At 40.8% G+C, this 19,338-nt stretch overlaps 2 protein-coding genes across 2 annotated transcripts in view; one reads left to right on the top strand and one right to left on the bottom strand.

The window, feature by feature from the left end:
• Nucleotides 1-19,338, top strand: part of LOC131678948 (ATP-citrate synthase) — a 151,098-nt gene that overhangs the window by 4,793 nt on the left and 126,967 nt on the right. The window lies entirely within an intron of this gene.
• LOC131679610 (protein rigor mortis-like) lies at nt 1,168-17,655 on the bottom strand. Its single transcript, XM_058960348.1, has 12 exons — nt 17,499-17,655; nt 17,052-17,257; nt 16,454-16,995; nt 15,684-16,350; nt 15,390-15,623; nt 14,971-15,326; nt 14,354-14,596; nt 13,994-14,287; nt 13,429-13,818; nt 13,213-13,363; nt 13,056-13,149; nt 1,168-1,275 (listed from the first exon to the last, which is right to left on the bottom strand). The coding sequence occupies exons 2-12, from the start codon at nt 17,228-17,230 to the stop codon at nt 1,168-1,170; spliced, it is 3,258 nt and encodes a 1,085-aa protein (XP_058816331.1). The 5' UTR covers nt 17,231-17,257; nt 17,499-17,655.

The raw sequence follows: 19,338 nt of genomic DNA, 5'->3' as shown, positions 1-19,338 counted from the left end.
TACGTTACGCCGCCCTCACTTCTAACTGTTCTTTCTACCCCTAGGATGAAACAAAGAAGCCAGCAAACAGGAAAAATGTCGACACCGCCCCGTCCGACCGACTGAGACCCGCGTCGACCCTGACCAGGGACGTCCCGAGCTCTTTCCCCGGTGGCTGTTGGCGCGAGCCTGTGTTCTACTCAGACAAGTACTCTCCCAAGAAACGTAACAGCAAACAACCCACTGCCCCCAAATCTTTCCAGTCAACACTCGTCAAACGACACATCGCCATCAACCCCGAACACAAAACTATAACCAAGTCAGAAACAACTGCTTTTATATTATCACAGCGCTAAATCCCAGCGGATGGAAAAACAACATCACAAATCGTCGCCTCCGTAGCCTACCCTCTATCGTCGGGCGTTTCCTACATCAAGCTAGGCAACGCCCTACGAACTGCGGCATCAATTCCGAAAAACTATACCCTAAAAACCACGGAAAAGATGTAGATACCAAAAGTATCACGATCCCTTGACCAGAGCCCGGTAGCGGTTTGTTTTTGAGACCACACCTCGCTAAGAGGATATTGCTGAAAAGTTTCAACCAAGTGTGGGACCACGGTTTATTGCCGGAGAGCAGGAAAACCGCCCTGATCATACTAATTCCAAAAAAAATGCGAAGATACACGCCAAACGATTTCCATCCTTTCAGCCGGATATCTTGCATTGGAAAACCCATGGAGCGCATGGTTAATCGAAGACTGATGTCTTTCCTAGTCGAGAACAGTCTGTTAGACAACCGGCAATTCGCATTCGGACAAGATCTCGGAACCAGCATTCATCTCGTATCCCACCAAAACATAGTTAGCCAGGCTCGCTCCGGTAAACAGCATACAGACATCGCGATGTTAGACATTGCCAAGGCTTACAATACGGTTTGGCGGAAAGGAGTACTTCGCCAACTTCTGAGACAAGGAATCACCGTAAACCTTGCAAACTTTCTTCAAAACTACCTTCACAACCGTAGCTTCAAAGTCAGCATCGGTGACCCCCAGTCATATACGTTCCAGGAAACCAACGGGATCCGTTCTCACCGTCACCCTTTTCCTGGTGAGCATCAATTCTTTCCTATCAGTGTACATCTTCGTTTACGCGGACGTCGTCATCGTGGTCCCATGGAAGGCTGATTCTAGTAGCAACGATCGACCGCAAAATGACTTTTCTCCCACATTTTCGGCAGGTCAAGAAGCACAGCGAAAGTAGAATACAGTTTATCCGCACCATCAGCTGGTGACACCTGAAACAGAATAGGAACACAGACACCAGCATTTGCCAGGCTACCATCGACAGAAGATTTTTTACGGAATGCAAATCACGTGCCGAAAATGGAACGGCCTGATCGACATACTTCATACATACCCCACTATACAACCTAATTATGGTGCTCCTAAAATCTGCTACCCCGCACCCCGCAGCGTGTATGGAAGCTGGCATCCCGAGCGAATTCTCATGGGTTCGAATACCACACAACCCCATAAAAATACCACGAACATGGTCCGCGCCAAATTTTACAACCAATAAAAGACCATGAAATGGTCTCGAAAACCCATGAATACACCAGAATATGGTTTTTAAATGGGATCTTCTGGATCATGGTGATGGTGTTTTCATGGGTTGCACCCATTCCAAACACTATCAAAACACCTTGCAGTGGTGGTGAATTCGGACCATGATCATGGGGGCATTATGAGCTTTTCATTTGCACGGGATACTCCGATTTCGGTAGGCAGCCACAGTCGCCACCATTGGGCGGGCTCTCAGCTATCTTGAGAAAACATCCGGAGAGGATTGTGCCCTGCTCGAGTCAGCGATGGGGATTTATCGAGTTTTGACGGGTCTGGAACTCTCACAGCTGACCCGTCTGTACAGTCATGGTCGTTCTTCTTAGCAGAAGCGGCGACTATCGCACTTGTCCTATCGCGCAAACCGCAGACGTTCCAAGTGTGGTTTTCTGACTCACTAGCCGTGATCAATTGCATAGAACTCCAGAACTTTCGAACACACTTCCAACTCCGCCCCCCCCCTCTATCAGGGAGATCCTAGCAAATGATCCGGTTAACGAAGAAATCCGCCTGTCATTCCTCAAGGATGCCTCTACAACCAAATATGAACAGATTTAAGTCAAGCGGGCCCTTCGCCTCACCACTCTGTGTAGGGAGTTTCTATTTATTTATTTATTCGTCAATCAATTGTAGACTACATTATACAAACATTAATTGCTTATATACTATACTGTATAGGGGAGACTGAGGAGACTTGATCCCCTTTATTATTTTTCAATCCTACTCCGTGGAATGATAAAAAACTATGAATTTCATTTTTGTAGTTTTATATTGTTTCTAGGGTTGACTGATAATCATAAAAAAATTACATGGAAATATTATACTGGACATGAGATATGAGCATTTTTGGAAAACAACAAAAAAATGGAAAATTCTTTGATTAGTGGAGACTCGATCCCTAATTTGGGGAGACTTGATTATTTTTTGAAAACGTGTTTAAAAGAGCATGTATGGTAATAAGCCTATTTTTACCCTGTTTCTATTATTATCCTACCCATCTCAAGCCTTTGGTTAGGACAGCGTCTGCCATCTTTGCTCAACGCATTGGCTCAAATGGTGTTGCCATAATTGGGGTACTCGATTAGAGTTTTTGCTGCGCTCAAACAGAAGATGTTCACCATTCTCAAGACAATTTTGTTATTATATTGGCTCTTACTAAGAGGCGAATGACTTTAAGGCTAAAACCTCCATAATCGAAATAAAAAAATGGCTCCTAATAACAAAGCAAAGAAGCTGAAATAATAAAATTAATAATGAAATTATGTGGTACCCTTCCTAAAAGGGCAAAAATAGGTACCTAACTCCATTCAATGTTATAAATGTATTGTGGTATGGATTAAATTGTTGTGATTAGATATTACTATTTTTGTTACTACATATTACCCATCTCTCACCTAATTTTTATTACGAATTCCCCAAATCTCTGTGAAATTATTTGAAAGCTGTCGTTATTATGGTTGAGGAACGTCAAATGTGGGATGCATGGTTGCTATGTATGCTGTAGTAAACATTTACAGCTAAGTTTTTGTATGATGAAACGTTCATTTTTAACGGTTTTTTTTTGTTATTTTATGGCAACAATGACTTCAATTGTTCTGGTTTGAATTTGGTTATTTTCAGTAGTGTGTATGAAGCATGGCGAAGGGGATCAAATCTCCACGAGTTTGAAGGGATCAAGTGAACCCATAGCATCTATTTCAGCAAACTTTAGTACAAATATAGTTGAACAAAAAAATCAGCTCAATCATAGCGTATTCATATAATTGATATTCTCCTGTATTTCTGTATGCAAAAGTATAGTATGCAGTGGGTGACTTTATCAATTGTATAAAAGTTTGAAAATTTGGAAAATGAATCTTCTTCAGTTCTTCTGAGATTTTTTTCTTTAAATCGGTAAAAAATCGGTAACACATGTCCAATTTATTTTTTTGTGTTAAAGAAACTTATGTTTAGATAAAACTACGCAACTTTCTAGTATATTCGATTAATGTATTCTGATCCGCCTTTGAGTTTCAATGATGGGTTCAAGTCTCCCCGGGGATCAAGTCTCCTCAGTCTCCCCTACTATTCCTATCTACTATGATGCCGCAAAGAGTTGAAAAACTGTTTTAAACTTGTTCGGGGCATGGTAAGGTCAATACTTTCACAATGCTCGTTATACACAGCCATCATCTGGATTAGTGGTCCGAATTTAGCATAATCTGCACGGTGATGACCTATCGCGAACAAATTTCTATTGCGCAATTGACAAGTAGGAGCATATAAATTTAATTTTGACAATATGTAAGATGACTCAATACGCTGCATGACGATATCGTTTAGAAACGAGATCATAGCATAGTCCAGACGTTCTTTCAATGTTTGAATATCTATCAACATACAACGTGCTTTATAAGATGGAAGAGGGAATGCTGTCCATCTTAACTTGCGTAGTGCATATAATAGAAATTGCTTTTGGATTGACTCAATTCTCACTTCGTGTTTTTTATGAATGGTGACCAAACAATACTACAATATTCTAAAATAGACCGAACATATGCTATGTAGAGTTTTAATTGTGTAAGGATCTTGAAAGTGATATCCGAAGCGTTTTATAAAATTAAGCATATTACTAGCTTTATGAACTAGTAATATGTTAATGTAATGTTCCACAAATTATAATTTTTTGTCTAAGATAGCTCCTAAATCTCTTATTTTATCGCATTTCTGAATGGTTTGATTACCTAATGTAATTGACACGGAGACCGTGATTCGTTTTCTGCTAAAAGTCATGAGATTACATTTTTTAACATTTAATTCCAGTAAACATTTACAACACCATGTATAAAAGATTTGTGTTTCATTGTGAAAAACATTATAGTCATTATTATTTCTAATTTCTAAAAATAGCTTCATATCATCCGCATATATGAGAATTTTAATGTTTTTTTAAATAAGAGAGATGTCGTTGACATACAAAATGAAAAGAAGAGGTCCTAAGTGCGAACCTTGAGGAACCCCCGAAGTAACTTTAATTATATAAGATTTCATTTCATAGAATTTTACTATTTGCTGGCGATCTGTTAAATACGACTTAATCCAAATGAGGAGTCTCATCTCGATTCCCAATTTTTCAAGTTTGAAAATTAACATGGGAATGTCCAGTTAATCGAAAGCTTTGCTGACTTTGAAGCTGTTGTGAATTTGTTATTTTATGTTTGACTTGGTTGAAAATGTTTTTATTTATGATGGATTCGAAAAGTTTGGTAAAGCAAGACAGAATGGCAATTCCACGATAATTGCGAATATCAGATTTTTTACCCGATTTATAAATAGGTATTAAAAATTTCCAGTCTTTTGGGAAAATACCAGATTCTAGTGACACATTGAACAGCCAGAATAAAGGTGACGTGAGCTTTGTTGCTAAATTCTTTATGGAAGCAGGTGAAATTCCATCAGGTCCTGAGCTTTTAGTGGCATCTAGATCATTGAGACCAGACAAGATATCTTGAACATTAATGTGACTGACACTAACATCTCTAGAATAATCAGGAAAATAAGAAAAATATTCAAAGCCACGATCATTGTCTGAATAGTTAGAATAAGTTTCTTAAAAAAATGTTGCGAAATATCTTTTGAAGTTTCACCCTCTTTCCCATCCAAAGACATTTTTGATGGGAAGTTGCATGAATTCAACTTAGTTTTTATGTAAATAAAAAAGTTTTTTGTGCATGGCTTGATCTCATTTTCAGTTTTTGCATTATATACAGTTAGTGCCAAAGAAATAGCCAAAGTTAGTTGGTCACGAATGTTGAGGTATATTTCCAAATTATCCTGATTATTGTGTTTCCTGTAAATTTCGTGAGCTTTTTGCTTCCGATTTTTCAAATTAATAATTTCCTTGTTGAACCAAACTGGATTTTTGGATGCATGATTTCGTAGTTTTTTCGTGAGTGGAACTTCCTCCTGTATTATTTGCCATAAAATATTATAAAAGATCTCCACTGCACATTCAATGTTCTCTAGATACTTTAAAACGGACTGCCAATTAGCACTGGTTAATTTATATTTAATATTTTCATAATTTGCTTTTCTATAATCGAAGACGTCCTCGAAGTCACAATCAATGGAATTATGATTCTTGTGCACAAAAATAGAGAATTCGATTGCTGTGTGAAAGGTTTCATTTTTCCATAAGGGAGAATGAGATTCATCAACACAGAAATCTTCATTAATGTTTGTTACTAGCAGATCTAAATAACGATTGTGTTGATTTTTATATGGTTCATTTGATTGAGTCCTAGCAATGCAATTTTCTCAAACATATATTGTAATGTTTCGTTTTCACCAACGACAGGAAGTAGAATGCTCTCATTTTCAGAGTCAGGAATAAAATCTAAGTTGCGCTGACTAAAATCACCATAAATATGAACTTTAAATCTGGAGGAAAATTAGAGATTATTTCCTCAGCTGCTTGAAAGAAAATCTCATATGTTGATTTGCAAGCTAGATCCGGTGGAAAGTACACTGAGACAAAAATGTGGATTTCATCAGCGATATGTGCTTTAACCCATACATGTTCAAATTCTTTGAATTTTGGTGAGAAAATTAGATCGGAATTAAATATATATGAAACTGCGATGAGAACTCCTCCGCCTGACATTCTTGGGGTTAGTCGTAAATCACGATCATCTCTAAAAACATTATAGTCACTACCAAAAACCTCTTCACTTTTTACATCCTCATTCCAACTTGTTTCGGTACCTAGAATTATCGAAAATGAGGAGCCTAATATATTCCTATGGATTTCGTTCATCTTTACGGCGCTCCTCATTCTATTAAAATTTTGACAGTAAACCAAAATTTCAGTTGCTTTCGAAGAAGTTGGTTGTGATTCGTTATGCGTAAAAATATTATCTAAAACTATTGTACTGCACTGAGAAGGGTGTCAGGCCATTTGGCATAAAGCCATTTGGCATAAGCCCGTTTGGCATACAGTCGATTGGCATAAAAGTCATTTGGCATAAAGTCAACTGGCATAATGGCCATTTGGCATAAGTCATTTGCCATAAGGGTCATTTGGCATAAACACGGGTAGAAAGCGAAGTGGCGTAGCCACATTAGGCGGCGGCAAGTATTTTATTAATTTATTTATAGTGTCTGAAGTGGAAGTACTTTGCAAGCAAACCTGTAATCCACTCGTTTGCCCGGATTACTCAAACATAGGGGCTATAGCTAGTTTAAATAATATTTCTGACTATTCCGTCTAAAGTATTCGTTTCAGTGCAGTGATTATGCCAAATATCCATTATGCCAAATGACTTTATGCCAAATGACTTTTATGCCTAATGACCTTATGCCAAACGACCTTATGCCAAATGACTTTATGCCAAATGGGGTATAATCACTGAGAAGTGCGTTAAAATTGGCGAAAACACGAACGTTCACAGAAGCAAGATGAACAATGATGTTGATGGTTATGGTGATTGTTGCTAAGACCATTGTTGTTTCTATTGTAGTGGCTGTTTCTGTAGTTGTTGTTGCTGTAACTGCTGTTTCTTTTTTTTTTTTTTTTTTTTTTATTTCAATTATAGAGGTTTTAACCTTAAGGTCATTCGCCTCTTCGGGTTAGAAAAATCTCTTAGGAAAAATTTCTAACCCTATGTGCGGGGTCGGGACTCGAGCCCAGGTGCGCTGCGTACAAGGCAATCGATTTACCAATACGCTACGCCCACTCCCCACTCCGCTGTTTCTGTTTTCGTTGTGGTTGTTGTTATTTCTGTTGTAGTTGCTGTTTCTGTTGTAGTTAATGATTCTGTGATTGTTGTTGTTGCTGTTGTTGTTACTGCTGTTAATGTTGTTGTTTCTGTTTCCGTTGTGGTCGTAATTGTTTATGTTGGGCCTGTTTCTATTGAAGTTGTTGATGGTATTATTGAACTTGTAGCTGTTGTTTTTGTTTCTATTGTTGTTGTTTCTATTTTGGTTGTAGTTGTGATTATTGTTATTGTTATTGTTGTACTTTTATTGAGGTTCCTGTTCTTATTGTACTTGCTGTCTTTGTTGTTGTAGTTATTGTTATTACTGTTGATATTGCTGTATCTTGTACCCTGTTTTCTTCTCGATTTTTTACTCTTTGCAGCTTTATCTTTCTCTATTTGCCGTTTAATACGACGCTGTTTACGTAAATCATATTCTGACCAGTCGGAGCGCCACACTCTTTTCGAACCAAGTGTGCGCCATCCATCTTTTGCCACTTGATTATACTGCGAACCTGAGATAGCAGTTTTATTTGAAACGACGGTCAATTCGTCCATCAGACTGGGGGGGGAGACACCGCAGGTGTCAAACGAACATTATTAACACTGGTTTCCAGGGTACTAATTGTCGCGGCAATTGCCCTTACTTCGTCTAAAAAATCGTCGTCAGCACCGCTGGATTATGATTTTATTTCGTCAAGAGCATCACGAGCAGAAAACGACTGGTTACCGGTATGTTCGTTACATTGAGACGCCATGTCCATGGTTATTACGCTCAAATTCTGAACTTTGCAGCATATTTTTTTTTATCTCACGAGTCAGGTCAGTAGTGAGCTCCACCACGTACTCCTCAATGCGCTTGCTTGTGGATTCCATAGACATGTTGAATAATGACGTTATATGATTTTTCAAAACAACGAGCTCATCGGCCTTATTGACCGCGTTGTTTTCGATAGCGCGCGATAATGTTGACACCGCATAATCATCTTTCGCGCAGGTGATATTATTTATATTAGTCACCGTTTATTTTAGCTGGTGATCGATGTTGTCGAACAGTTCACCAAATGCGTTCAATTTTTTAATGTCGGCCGCCATTCGAAGATTGGAATTCGCTTGCGTCTTGATTAAATTAAACAGCTGCTCCTGTTGGAAAAGCACTTTACTGCCCATAATCGCAAGTCAGTCCCATGTTCAATGGGATCCCCATCTACATGGGACTGATCTGCGATTATGGGTAGTTTACGTGTGTCAATTCCCGTTTTAAGATTATGTTGACAATCCGAGCATAGAGGAATCATAAAAGGGACGATCCATAAATGACGTAGCATTTTTTGAGTGATTTTAAACACCCCCCTCCCCCATCGTAGCATTTCGTCACAAACCTCTAAATACCCCCCTTGGTAATTACCTAGCTTGACGGTAATTCTCCCCCTCCCCTTGTCCCCGTAAAATTAAAAAAAAAATAAAAAACGATGCTAGTTATTCCCCTTTAAAAAAGCTACGTAGCATGACATGACCCCCTACCCCCATGTCGTCACACATCATCACAAAATACAATACTCCCCCTTCCCCCATATAATGCTACGTCATTTATGGATGATCCCAAAGACGTGATGTGATGCTCTTGGTGCCGCTGCACTCCTACACAGGCCGCGTGATACAATTTGTTGCAAAACTCGCACTTCCATAAGAAATGGTCATCACTAATTGAACACGATCGAACACTGCACGACATAATGCTTTTTTCTTTTTCAAAAATCGCGCGCAGCTTAAATCAATCAAATAAATACTTGAAGCGTAGCGCCGTTCAACTACGTCTACTACCGGTAACGGTCGACTAAGAACTGGGTTTCCCGCGGCCATAACGACAACCAGCAACGTACTCCACAAACTACGGCACTTTACTCGACCCCTTCGACGCAGCAATCAACAAACAACACCCACAGCAATCAAAAGCCGAAACAAAACCAACAACCCTCCTGCACCTGATCGGGTACGTCCCGGGTTCTCCCGATACACCCCCAGCGACTGTTGGAACGGTCCCGGGTTTTACCCAGGCAAGTACCGTTTTCACAAAAGGCATAAGCAAACAACCGACTGCCCTGAAATATTACCAGATAATCTTTCGATTAGCTGGTCAGAGTCCCGGCAAGAATGCTACGGAATGTTATCGCCAACTTCACTTTAAACACAGCGTAAGCTTGGGCCCTCGGACTTCATTCGCTTTAGATGGAGGGGAGGTTTACCGCGGCCCATAACAACGACCAGTGCCATCCCTATATCACCCGGCTTCGTCCGCCAAAACTACCTACGAGACAACACTAAGTTTCCCTAGTGAATTCTTCGTCGGGCTGGTTATGGATCTCAAGACGACCATTACCAAACTTCGACCGTCACCCATGAGCAACTATTCCAACCATCAACCATACAACCAGAAGGAATTAGCTGCTTACTGATTTGCTAGAGTTGGCGCAAGCAAACCATCACTGACAGCACCGTACAAAGTCCCCTACAGAGGACTACGACACATCAAGGGCAGGAAATAGGCTATCACCGTCGATCGCCTCAAAGCATTACACATCCAAACAACCAAGTTACCAATCCAGCCCTCCAGCGCCTCCATGAAATAGTCGAGATAATACCGAACCAGCGCCATATAAGACTATATTCTTACGTCACGTTAAGATTACCCATAGATATTGGTAAAGGGGGAGCAGTATGGCGGAAAACTCACGTTCATTGATGTAAACCCTTCGCGAACACTCGCACAGTATTATAATACCCAGTAGCTACACATATGATCGATTCTGGTTTTAAATTCCAGTAATTAATTGATTACCATACCGACAACACGCAATTCTTCTCCCGTGAAACTATTAAATAGTGGGATGCGAGGAGGCGGGGAGGGTATATGTTGGAAAGTGGACAAGACAGTGATAAAATCCACCGCGAAAACAGAATGCGGTCTCTAATAGTTCATCGGCCCGGAGGAGTGAAGACCAGCAGCAGCGATTGTCACCGACATTAAGTGACCGCGCGTTTCGTTTAAGTTCTCGGTAATTTCCCGCCGTTCCGAACCGAACCGAAAACGTTGTAAATCCCACTCGACTTAGTGCTAGACACTCGTCTAGAAGATAACGTGCACTCTCCGGGCTCAAAGTGAAACGCAGGCCTCCGCTACGAACAGGCCGAGTTGCTGCTTTATCTGGAGTTCTTCGTCGCCATCGTTCGACGCAAACTACGTCCGTCCCTGCACCGTCATCAGAGCCCGACCCGCATCCAGCTAGCAGCAGTTCGACCAACGAGCATCACGGCCGCAACGGTATCGCCAGGAGAAGGTTTTCGTGGAATAAAAGTGCAAGTAAAATTATTTTGTTTTTTATACTACCCATGATCGCACAGTTGTCCCGTTTTCTATGGGATTTCCTATGAATATGGGACTGATATGCACGGGTAGTATAGCCATTCTGGCTTTTGCTTGAAATTTTAAAAAAATATAAAAATAGTGCATGGTCTGTATACTACCCTTGATCGCATAGTTGTCCCGTTTTCTATGAGATTTCCTATCTTTATGGGACTGATATGCGATCATGGGCAGTATAGACAAGTTGTGTCGTTCATTTTGTTCATAGTGTATTCCTTTTTGGTACTTGTTTCCGCCGAAGATTAATTTCGATTCGCTCAGTGACCATAGTGTGGGAAGAAAAGTCCGCCCAGTGTGAATTTCTCCAGGAAACCTAATATAAAAATAATATGACTGAAATATAGAGACACTTCAAGGGGGGGGGGGTTCTTCCGTTCATGCCACGGGTTACAAAAAGGCAAACAAGTAGACGAGCCCCGTTCAAAAGAACAAATTTTGGAAGAACAAATCCGGCGAAAGGCTCGAAATGAGGCTGATGGAAAATAAGTTTTCTAATACTCCTCGATTTTTACTGAACACAATTGCTTGCATACCAGAATTTTCACTGACTGAAGCACAGGGATCCGGGAGGAGCCACTCCCTATTTCGCAATCAAGACCCTTCTCGGAGAATACACCATCAATCTCTACTTCCCGGGCGGGTACGCAGACAAAATACTTTTTCGTACACGGTCGAGTGTTGTTTAGTTAGATCACGCGATTTATCGATGGCGTTAAATGGCTTGTCTTTGGTCCGAAAGTGGACCATCCGGGGGCCGGTTGTATTAGATATAATTTGTATCGAAAATGAGAGTTATTGGTATTATTTTTGCCATCGGAGAAATATTCAAATCGACCTCCACTAAGCCTGACAGCATGTCAGTCGCCGGAGATACCCATCGGCTCACACTCAGCTAGCTTCAAAGCACAGTCAGAAAAAAGCCGACTCGTAATAGTGGTGGGGTATTTCGGTCGTAGTTAAATTGAATTTTTTTTTTCTATCACGAACGTCAACAGCAAGGTAGCTACTGCACAAAACATTAACAGTCCTTCCCGTCATGTACGGAAAGCAAGACATATCGTTTGGATCCACGTATCCGATCCGAGAGTCCGGATCCAAACTCTTGTCTGGATCTAAGCACCAAATCTGGGCCTGGTTCAAGTCCTGGTCTGGTAAGGGGAAAAGGGGATGGGCTAGATCCAGGGACTGGTCCATTACCGGATTCGGGAGTTCTAAATTTGGGAACTGGTTCAGATCGGGAGCTGTGTCGGAACCGGAAACTAGGCCGGATCCTAAATTTTTTCTTTCACTATCCAAGTTACCCTATAGAAATCCGTAATTCCGCCTATTTCTGCCAAAATTGGTGCAGATTCCGGCCTGAATTTGGGTAGAAGTCCGTCAGAGCTCCGGCTGGTTTGACTCGATACTAATACTATTATAGAAATCGACCGAATTATCCTACATCGTCATTCCACCGTTTACTACCTATGCGGTAATATGAGTTTAATACCGCAAAGCGCAATTGCTTGGTCTATTACCAAAAAGGCAATAGAATCTTACCCAAAAGTAATAGAAACATGCCCGTTGGATTCAACAAACACATTTTCGCTGAGCCGTCGGACAAACAGCCCTGTTAACAAAGAGTGTTGCCAAATAGCCACCAGGTATTATCAGGGAATTTTCATTTTCACTTACACACGCCATATCTGAACTTTCATCAGCACGAGGAGAAATCATTTCGAATCTTACTACCCACTCGGGAAAAAGGTTTTCCGCCGGCCCTGATTCGGACTGATTTTTTCTTGAATTCATTAAAACATTAACTAGTTTTGTTATTCGATTCCATCACTTTCAGACCAATATTTATAAACCGCTTTTACCACATTTATTTAATTTACGAGCGTTTTTAATCAACTAATTTCGCAGTGAATGGGCAAGCTTGTAAGTTTCCTCAGCACACGAATAAATTTCCCGTCTTTCGATAGCAACTTAAAATTGATTTCTATTCAATTGATCAATTGCCCTTCGAAATTTTGGGCAATCCCAAAGATCCTTTCTCTTGTGTTCAGGCTAATGGGAGAATCCAATAGTAATTGTTGTTATATTACTGACTAGAAGCCAGTTTCCTCTGCATCTGAATGTGTTCTCAATGGATTCTATAATCTAATGGATTCGCCTTTCATGTCGTCTTCTCAAGGCTGAACACACCATGTTCATTCAACCCAACGGTATATCTAACTCTAGTTTCTTGAAGCCTTTAATTTTTATCCTCTCCTCAAATTATGAACGGTAACTAATTTATTACCAGATAACTTACCTTATGACTAGCCAAGAAGTATGGAATTGACGCAAGCGCGTATTGTTTTTCCAGGAATTGATATCCGTAGGCTTCGCAACATTTGCGCCAAAATCTGTGGAAAAATAAGATTTAATTGTTTCAACACGCATCTTGCAAATTCAGGCAAAAGCCATACTCGTAGGAAATTGACGGAGCTAGTGCCACGAGCTGATCCGTTAGCGTTCTGGACGCAATCCTTTCGACGATCTCTTCCTTCAATCTAAATCCGATCTGAGGCAACAGAATCGTCCCTATCGACGAAGTTCGACCATCGTGATGATTTTTAGCTGCAATAATTGATATGAAAATGAGATAAGTTCTCGTCATTTATTTTCACTAATCTTATACTAACTTTCCTCCGCTATCAAGTCCCGTAGGTTCTTCTCGGAGGTGAACAACTTCTCGTTAAAATACTTCGGTTCAACAGACTTTGGTTCCACTTTCTCGGATGCGTCGCCATCTTCATCAACCTGATCTTCGTCGTCGTCTGGCTCTTTGAAATTAGCCACTCTTATGATGCATTCGAGCACATCGATAGGTTTGTTAATCTCTCGATTCGACAAATGAAACGTCGTCGGAACGTTGCTCTTCAGTTGAATTGGCTTGATTTCTTTGAACTTAACCTGCTTCAACTGATCGGCCAGCTCGTCTACCTGTGCGTCAGTCTTCTCGGACTTTTCCTCTTCGTCCTTACTTTCTTCAGAACGTGTGGTCGGTTCAACCTTCTCTTCTGCAGCTTCGCCTGAAAGTCGAAGTGAGTCGAGTTGTTCAGTACATTTAGTAATGCGTGTTCTATCTCTGCCTTTCTTTTTGCTGGCCGCGCCCTCGGAATTAACCCCCCATTGCGGTTGTTTTGGCTCTAAAAACCCAGTTTAATAGTTACAGAATTCGTGGAAAAAATAAATCAAACAACTTACTCTTTACTGTAGATTTATCCAACGGAGGATGCTTTGTGTAGTCAATGAACGCCAACGTTGTTCCCTTGCCGGTCAAAATGATGATGTTTTCATTGATCGGCGAAAATATGGCGCAATACACGGAATCAACACTGTTGTATACCGCTATACAACTGCGGTTGATCGTGTCCCACACGCGGACACTGCTGTCAAAGCCACCCGACACCAGAAGTTTGCTATCACCGTAACCCCACCGTAGGCAACAAACGCCTTTACTGTGGCCATCCAGCAGCCTGATGTTGTCGTCAACTTTATCTGAACGAAAAAAAAACAATCGAATTACTCTAGATGTTGTGATTCCACCTGTACCGCAAATTTTACCGTCAATCGTACTACTGAAATCGATAAGCCTAATACTGTTTTCATTCGATGCAACGGCCAAAATATTGTCCTTAAACTGCATCGAGGTGATGTAGCGACGGGTGATGCTGCGGCGGTACAACTGTGCGAGATTCTTGCTGAGATCGTTGACGTACACAAAGCCATCCTGGGTGCCAACAAACAGGTACTGCTCCGAAGCCGACACACTCGAAACCATGCCGCACTGATGCATCTCGATCATCTCTGGAAGTATACCCAATGGAGTTTTATGGTGAATTGGAAGAAAAGGTAGGTTGCTGTAATGGAAATGGGCCCAAGACGGACACCTGCTATTGTCTAAATAATCTCTCAAACCAGTTTCTTGAGTTACTTGACTTCTGTCTTACAATCCCACTGACCACTAACTCCTGACGGTGGCTTATGAGACCGGCGTATTAATCTTTGAATTGTCAGACAAGCACATTATAATTAAAAGGAAATAAGTTTTAAAAACTTTGAAGTTATATTAAAACAAGGTCATACCCCTAAAATACTACTTCAGCATGGTCATGCCCCTAAAGTACTACTATCTCTTGCAATGAATTCGATCGAACAATGTCGTTCATACTCATACATACCATGCTTTCCCGGCTTCATCTTATAGTACGCCATCTTGGCCTTGCCGGTTGCGAACAGCACCGTCTGCCGTACCCGCATATCATCGGTAATCTCACTCCACTTCAGACTGTACACGTCAGTCGAAAGAAAGGAGGGTAACAGTACCGGCACGTTTATTTGGTTGTTCGTATCGAGCATGCCCACTCTACCTTCGGAAGTTCCGAACGCAATTATATTCTCCCGTTCCGGGTGCCAATCGAGCGCAGTAACTTTACTGCTTACTTTGTTCATGAAAGGCACACCGGTAACCTCGTTGTAAGCCATGCTTGCAAGGTTCAGCGTAACCAGTCTTCGATCGGTACAACCAATTGCCAACCTAATTTTAGAAAATGTCAAATCAAAATCTGCCGATAGGTTAGTTAAGCTAAGACAAACTTACACGGTCGATTCCATAGGGTTTTCAACCACGCACGTATTTCCAATAGCAAGGCAGGCCAAATCTGCTACGATTTCCGGCTTCTCCGATGTGGAAACAGCCAAAAATTTCCGATTGAGTGACTGACACCAAATGTATCTCACTTTCGGATCATAATCGGCAATGGGGCCCATGGCCCGCACAACATAAATCGCTGCATCTACGGGATAGTGCTTTAGACTTCGAGTTGCTTTCATTCTGAAATGAGAAACATTAATTTAGGACCAATACCCGATCTATAAAACAACACATTCTTACCTGATTGACGGCCCTTGAAAGTAGAACGAAACCTTCCACTCGAAAACGTTTCCTGTAATACTATTGGCTACAATTTTCGACTCATTCAACCACACCGCCGTAATAAATGTCCCCGGACACAGGCGTTTGCTCACATTGCTATTCGGAAGAGACACCTTATCGATGGACACTCCAGAGTAGTAGTTCCAAAAGTGAATAATGTTCTCCCGGCTGCTACTCGCCAGTACAATCCGAGGCGTTCCTTCCTCCTTCTGTTCTTCCTCCGATTCCTCTTCCGAGCCACTTTTGCGTTTCTCTTTTCCTTCGCCATCAACGATAATAAAATCTCTCAACTTTTCCGCCTCGTCCAGTTCGTTCTCGTCGTCCGTATTCAAAGCGTGCGCTCCTTCCGTTTCATCATCCGCGGGTTGACCGCTTTCATCTTCCGCCGCTTCATCTTCCTGTTTGGCTTTGATTATGTCCTCCTTCAAATTCTGGCAAGCTTCCAAAAAATTAAAACCCTCCGTTGTGTGTATGTTTTCCCGGTAACGATCTCTCTGATCGAATGTTGAGGTAGTCCGATCCACAATTGTTCCGAATTCTTCTTCCTGCTCGTTGTACTCGTAAATGTCGAATATGTCTGAAGTGTCGACCGCCGGCGTGGATGTGTCTGTTGGTTTTGGACTTTCTATGAATATACAGAAATAAATGTTTAGACAAAAGCTCCAATATTGATATGATCGAATTGGAAATGTACAATAACACGAAGTGCATTGCATTTATAAACTTACCTTCCACTTTCTTGTCTCTCTTCTTGCGAGCTTCTTTCTTCGGCCGCTCCTCTCTTCTCCAGTTTTCCGCGGGTAACTTCGATAGCACACTCACCTTCATCCAATCCAGTGAAACAATTTCCTTATCGTGTCCGCGCAAATTGTACAATACTGTCATTTTATGTAGGGAGACAATCTTAATTAAGCCGTTTTTTAATCCGGCTGCAAAAATGTCTCGTTCGTACGGGCACGGTGAAAGAACTACGATTACGGAATTCTCGCGAAAGAAATCGGCGTATGTCTTGTAGCTGTTGGTGACCAGGCAATATACAATCAAAACCGAATGATCAACCGAAACTATTTTCTGTGCGTGGGTGTAGCAAATAGCAGAGTTAACCTCGATGTTTTTCTCCGAACGCGAGGACACCCAGTGCTGGTGTCCTTTGTGACCTTTCACCGATTCTCCCTTGTCAAGATCCCAAACTTGGATCGCGTGTTGATCATCATAGGTGGCGAACTCTCGGCCCTCTGTCCAATCTGGAGAGCAAGCGAGCGCTTTGATTCTTAGGGGAAAACACAATTGGTAAAGACGCAAATAACATGAAATCAACAAACTTACGTTGTTTTAGCATTGATGATGCGAACTTTAGGAAGCTGACCGTTGACCAGTGGAGCAATGTAGTTGATGTCAGCCCGCGACTGGTAGAGTAGTCCATTGTCCGGTGTGCACATGAAACTGTTCTGCCGAAACCATGCTTGCATGTTCGGTACCACAAAGCCATCTGTATTCATATCCATTTTTGCTCGAGGAAACTTGAATAAAAACTAAACATAAATAATAAATCAGGGAAATGTACGAAATCGTTTTGCGATGAAACACAATAATATTGAAAGTTTTGGCATGCCATGCGATCCGAAACACTCTGTCATTTTCGTTTTTGACTGTACAGTACACCTGTGTAGTCGGTCCTACACGTATTCGAACTTGGGTGTAATCCGTGTAATCAGTATCTTTTTTGTACTACTGTAACCTCAGGAAAAAACGAAAATGCGGCACGTTTTTTACCTGATGTTCACACTAAAACTGTGGTATAGTTTTCAAATGTCAGTACATTAATGCGAATACCGATTGTAACAACTGTTTCGAATAACAACTACTATTATTTTAACTCTATTGTTTACACGCGTTGTTAGCATGTGCGAAGGCAAAAACATAAAAAGCCGCGCACAACACAAATTGAAACGATTGAAACAAAACAAGAGACGAATGTCGACTACACCGGATTTTTTTGATTAATCGGTAATCGCAAAGAGAATAGTGAAAGAGACGCAGAGTGAAAATCAGTCAAAACGGCAACACTCCCTTTACGATGATTTCAACACTAGAATTTGGTAACCGTTTCCAAAGGCAGCACTTTAATGACTCCTATTATATTTTGAAAACAAACCTTTTGTCGATCGTTGGATTTGTTTATCAAACGATGTGCATTTTGAAACAAAGAGATGAAATAATTCTAAAGCTTGTTTTTACTCATACATAGACTCTAGAATGCACCTTACAAACACGATTGCACTAAATTCTGACGAAAATTCAAATTTCTTTTTTGATAGATTTACAATACTTATCTCCTCCAACTCAGGCATGAGTAATGTTTATTTACATTGCACGATTGGTCTGCTCAATAAGGTATTTTTGGCTTCACACTATTCGTCTCTTTCCCTATTCTCTTTGGGTAATCGTTATTCATACATAGAGCTGAGCACTTTAGACCGTTTTACGGTAATGAACCTATTTTCATCAATAAGACAAGACGTGACAATCGGCTTCTTATTTTTCCTTCAACATTCTTCTTTTCGCACATTTTCGCCCTGCCGAAATCTTCCGCGTGTTGCTATTTTAATAAATGAAAATGGATTTTTATTATTTTTTTTTTATACCTACAATATTTTGTATCTTGAATCCACTATATTGATGAAGGACACTTAGAAGGGCACCGTTTTTTCATGTCATAGGTGATTAGTAAGGTTTGATGAAGCTATTGTCTGACAAATTTTAGATTATGATTTGGTTGGTCTTATTTTTTAGAGTTTAACCAAATAGACCTGCAATGCAATGAATAGACCAATGCAATGTAATGATCACAATCGTATAATTTCAATACTTTTTCTGGATTACGACAAAAGCATCCTCATTAATGGCAGCAAAATTAATCGGCAGTCGAGTTTGATCGAAATCATTCGTACGAAAAATTAGTCCAAATACAAGAAGGCTGTTTGCATTCTTTTAAGTATTAACAGTTGTAAGACCAAAAATTGACCGCAAAGATTTAGAGGTTTAAAATTCACTATTAAATAGTTAAATTTGAAACAAAAGCCAATGGTAGTATGTCTACAAGAAACGAACGCTGATGAACATAACACCACAGCTGACTATGTAGGCAAGTCCTATCATCTTCTACTCGATCCATGCTCCACCCACGGCAGACAAGGGGTGGGACTGGCAGTAAAGGATGGCACTCCCTTCAAACGGCTACACATACAAACCAATATACAGGCAGTTGCAATACAGCTTCACGCGCCATTGAAACTTAGGGCCCAGATAAGCTGAAATTCCGTTCCGATTCCGTTCCGTTTTGACGTTGTGGATCGCAGTGGAACTTATGTTCAACCCTGTGCATATGTCTAAACCAGAGCAAAACAAATCGATCATCTCTTTTTCTCCTATCAATTTTTCTTTCGTGTGTCATCATACGTTGCGTTACCAGTCAGAAAGAGATAAACTTTGTTTACATATAGGGTAAAGTGCCTATTTTCACCATACTAAGCAGGGTGCCTCACTAATTCATTAATTTCTCGGTCTACAATCAATGGAATGCGAAAAAATTGACATCAACAGCTTTGCTTCG

Source organism: Topomyia yanbarensis, chromosome 2 (assembly GCF_030247195.1).
Source record: "Topomyia yanbarensis strain Yona2022 chromosome 2, ASM3024719v1, whole genome shotgun sequence".
NCBI classification, from domain to species: Eukaryota; Metazoa; Arthropoda; class Insecta; order Diptera; family Culicidae; genus Topomyia; species Topomyia yanbarensis.
This window is presented reverse-complemented; position numbering and strand designations above follow the sequence as displayed.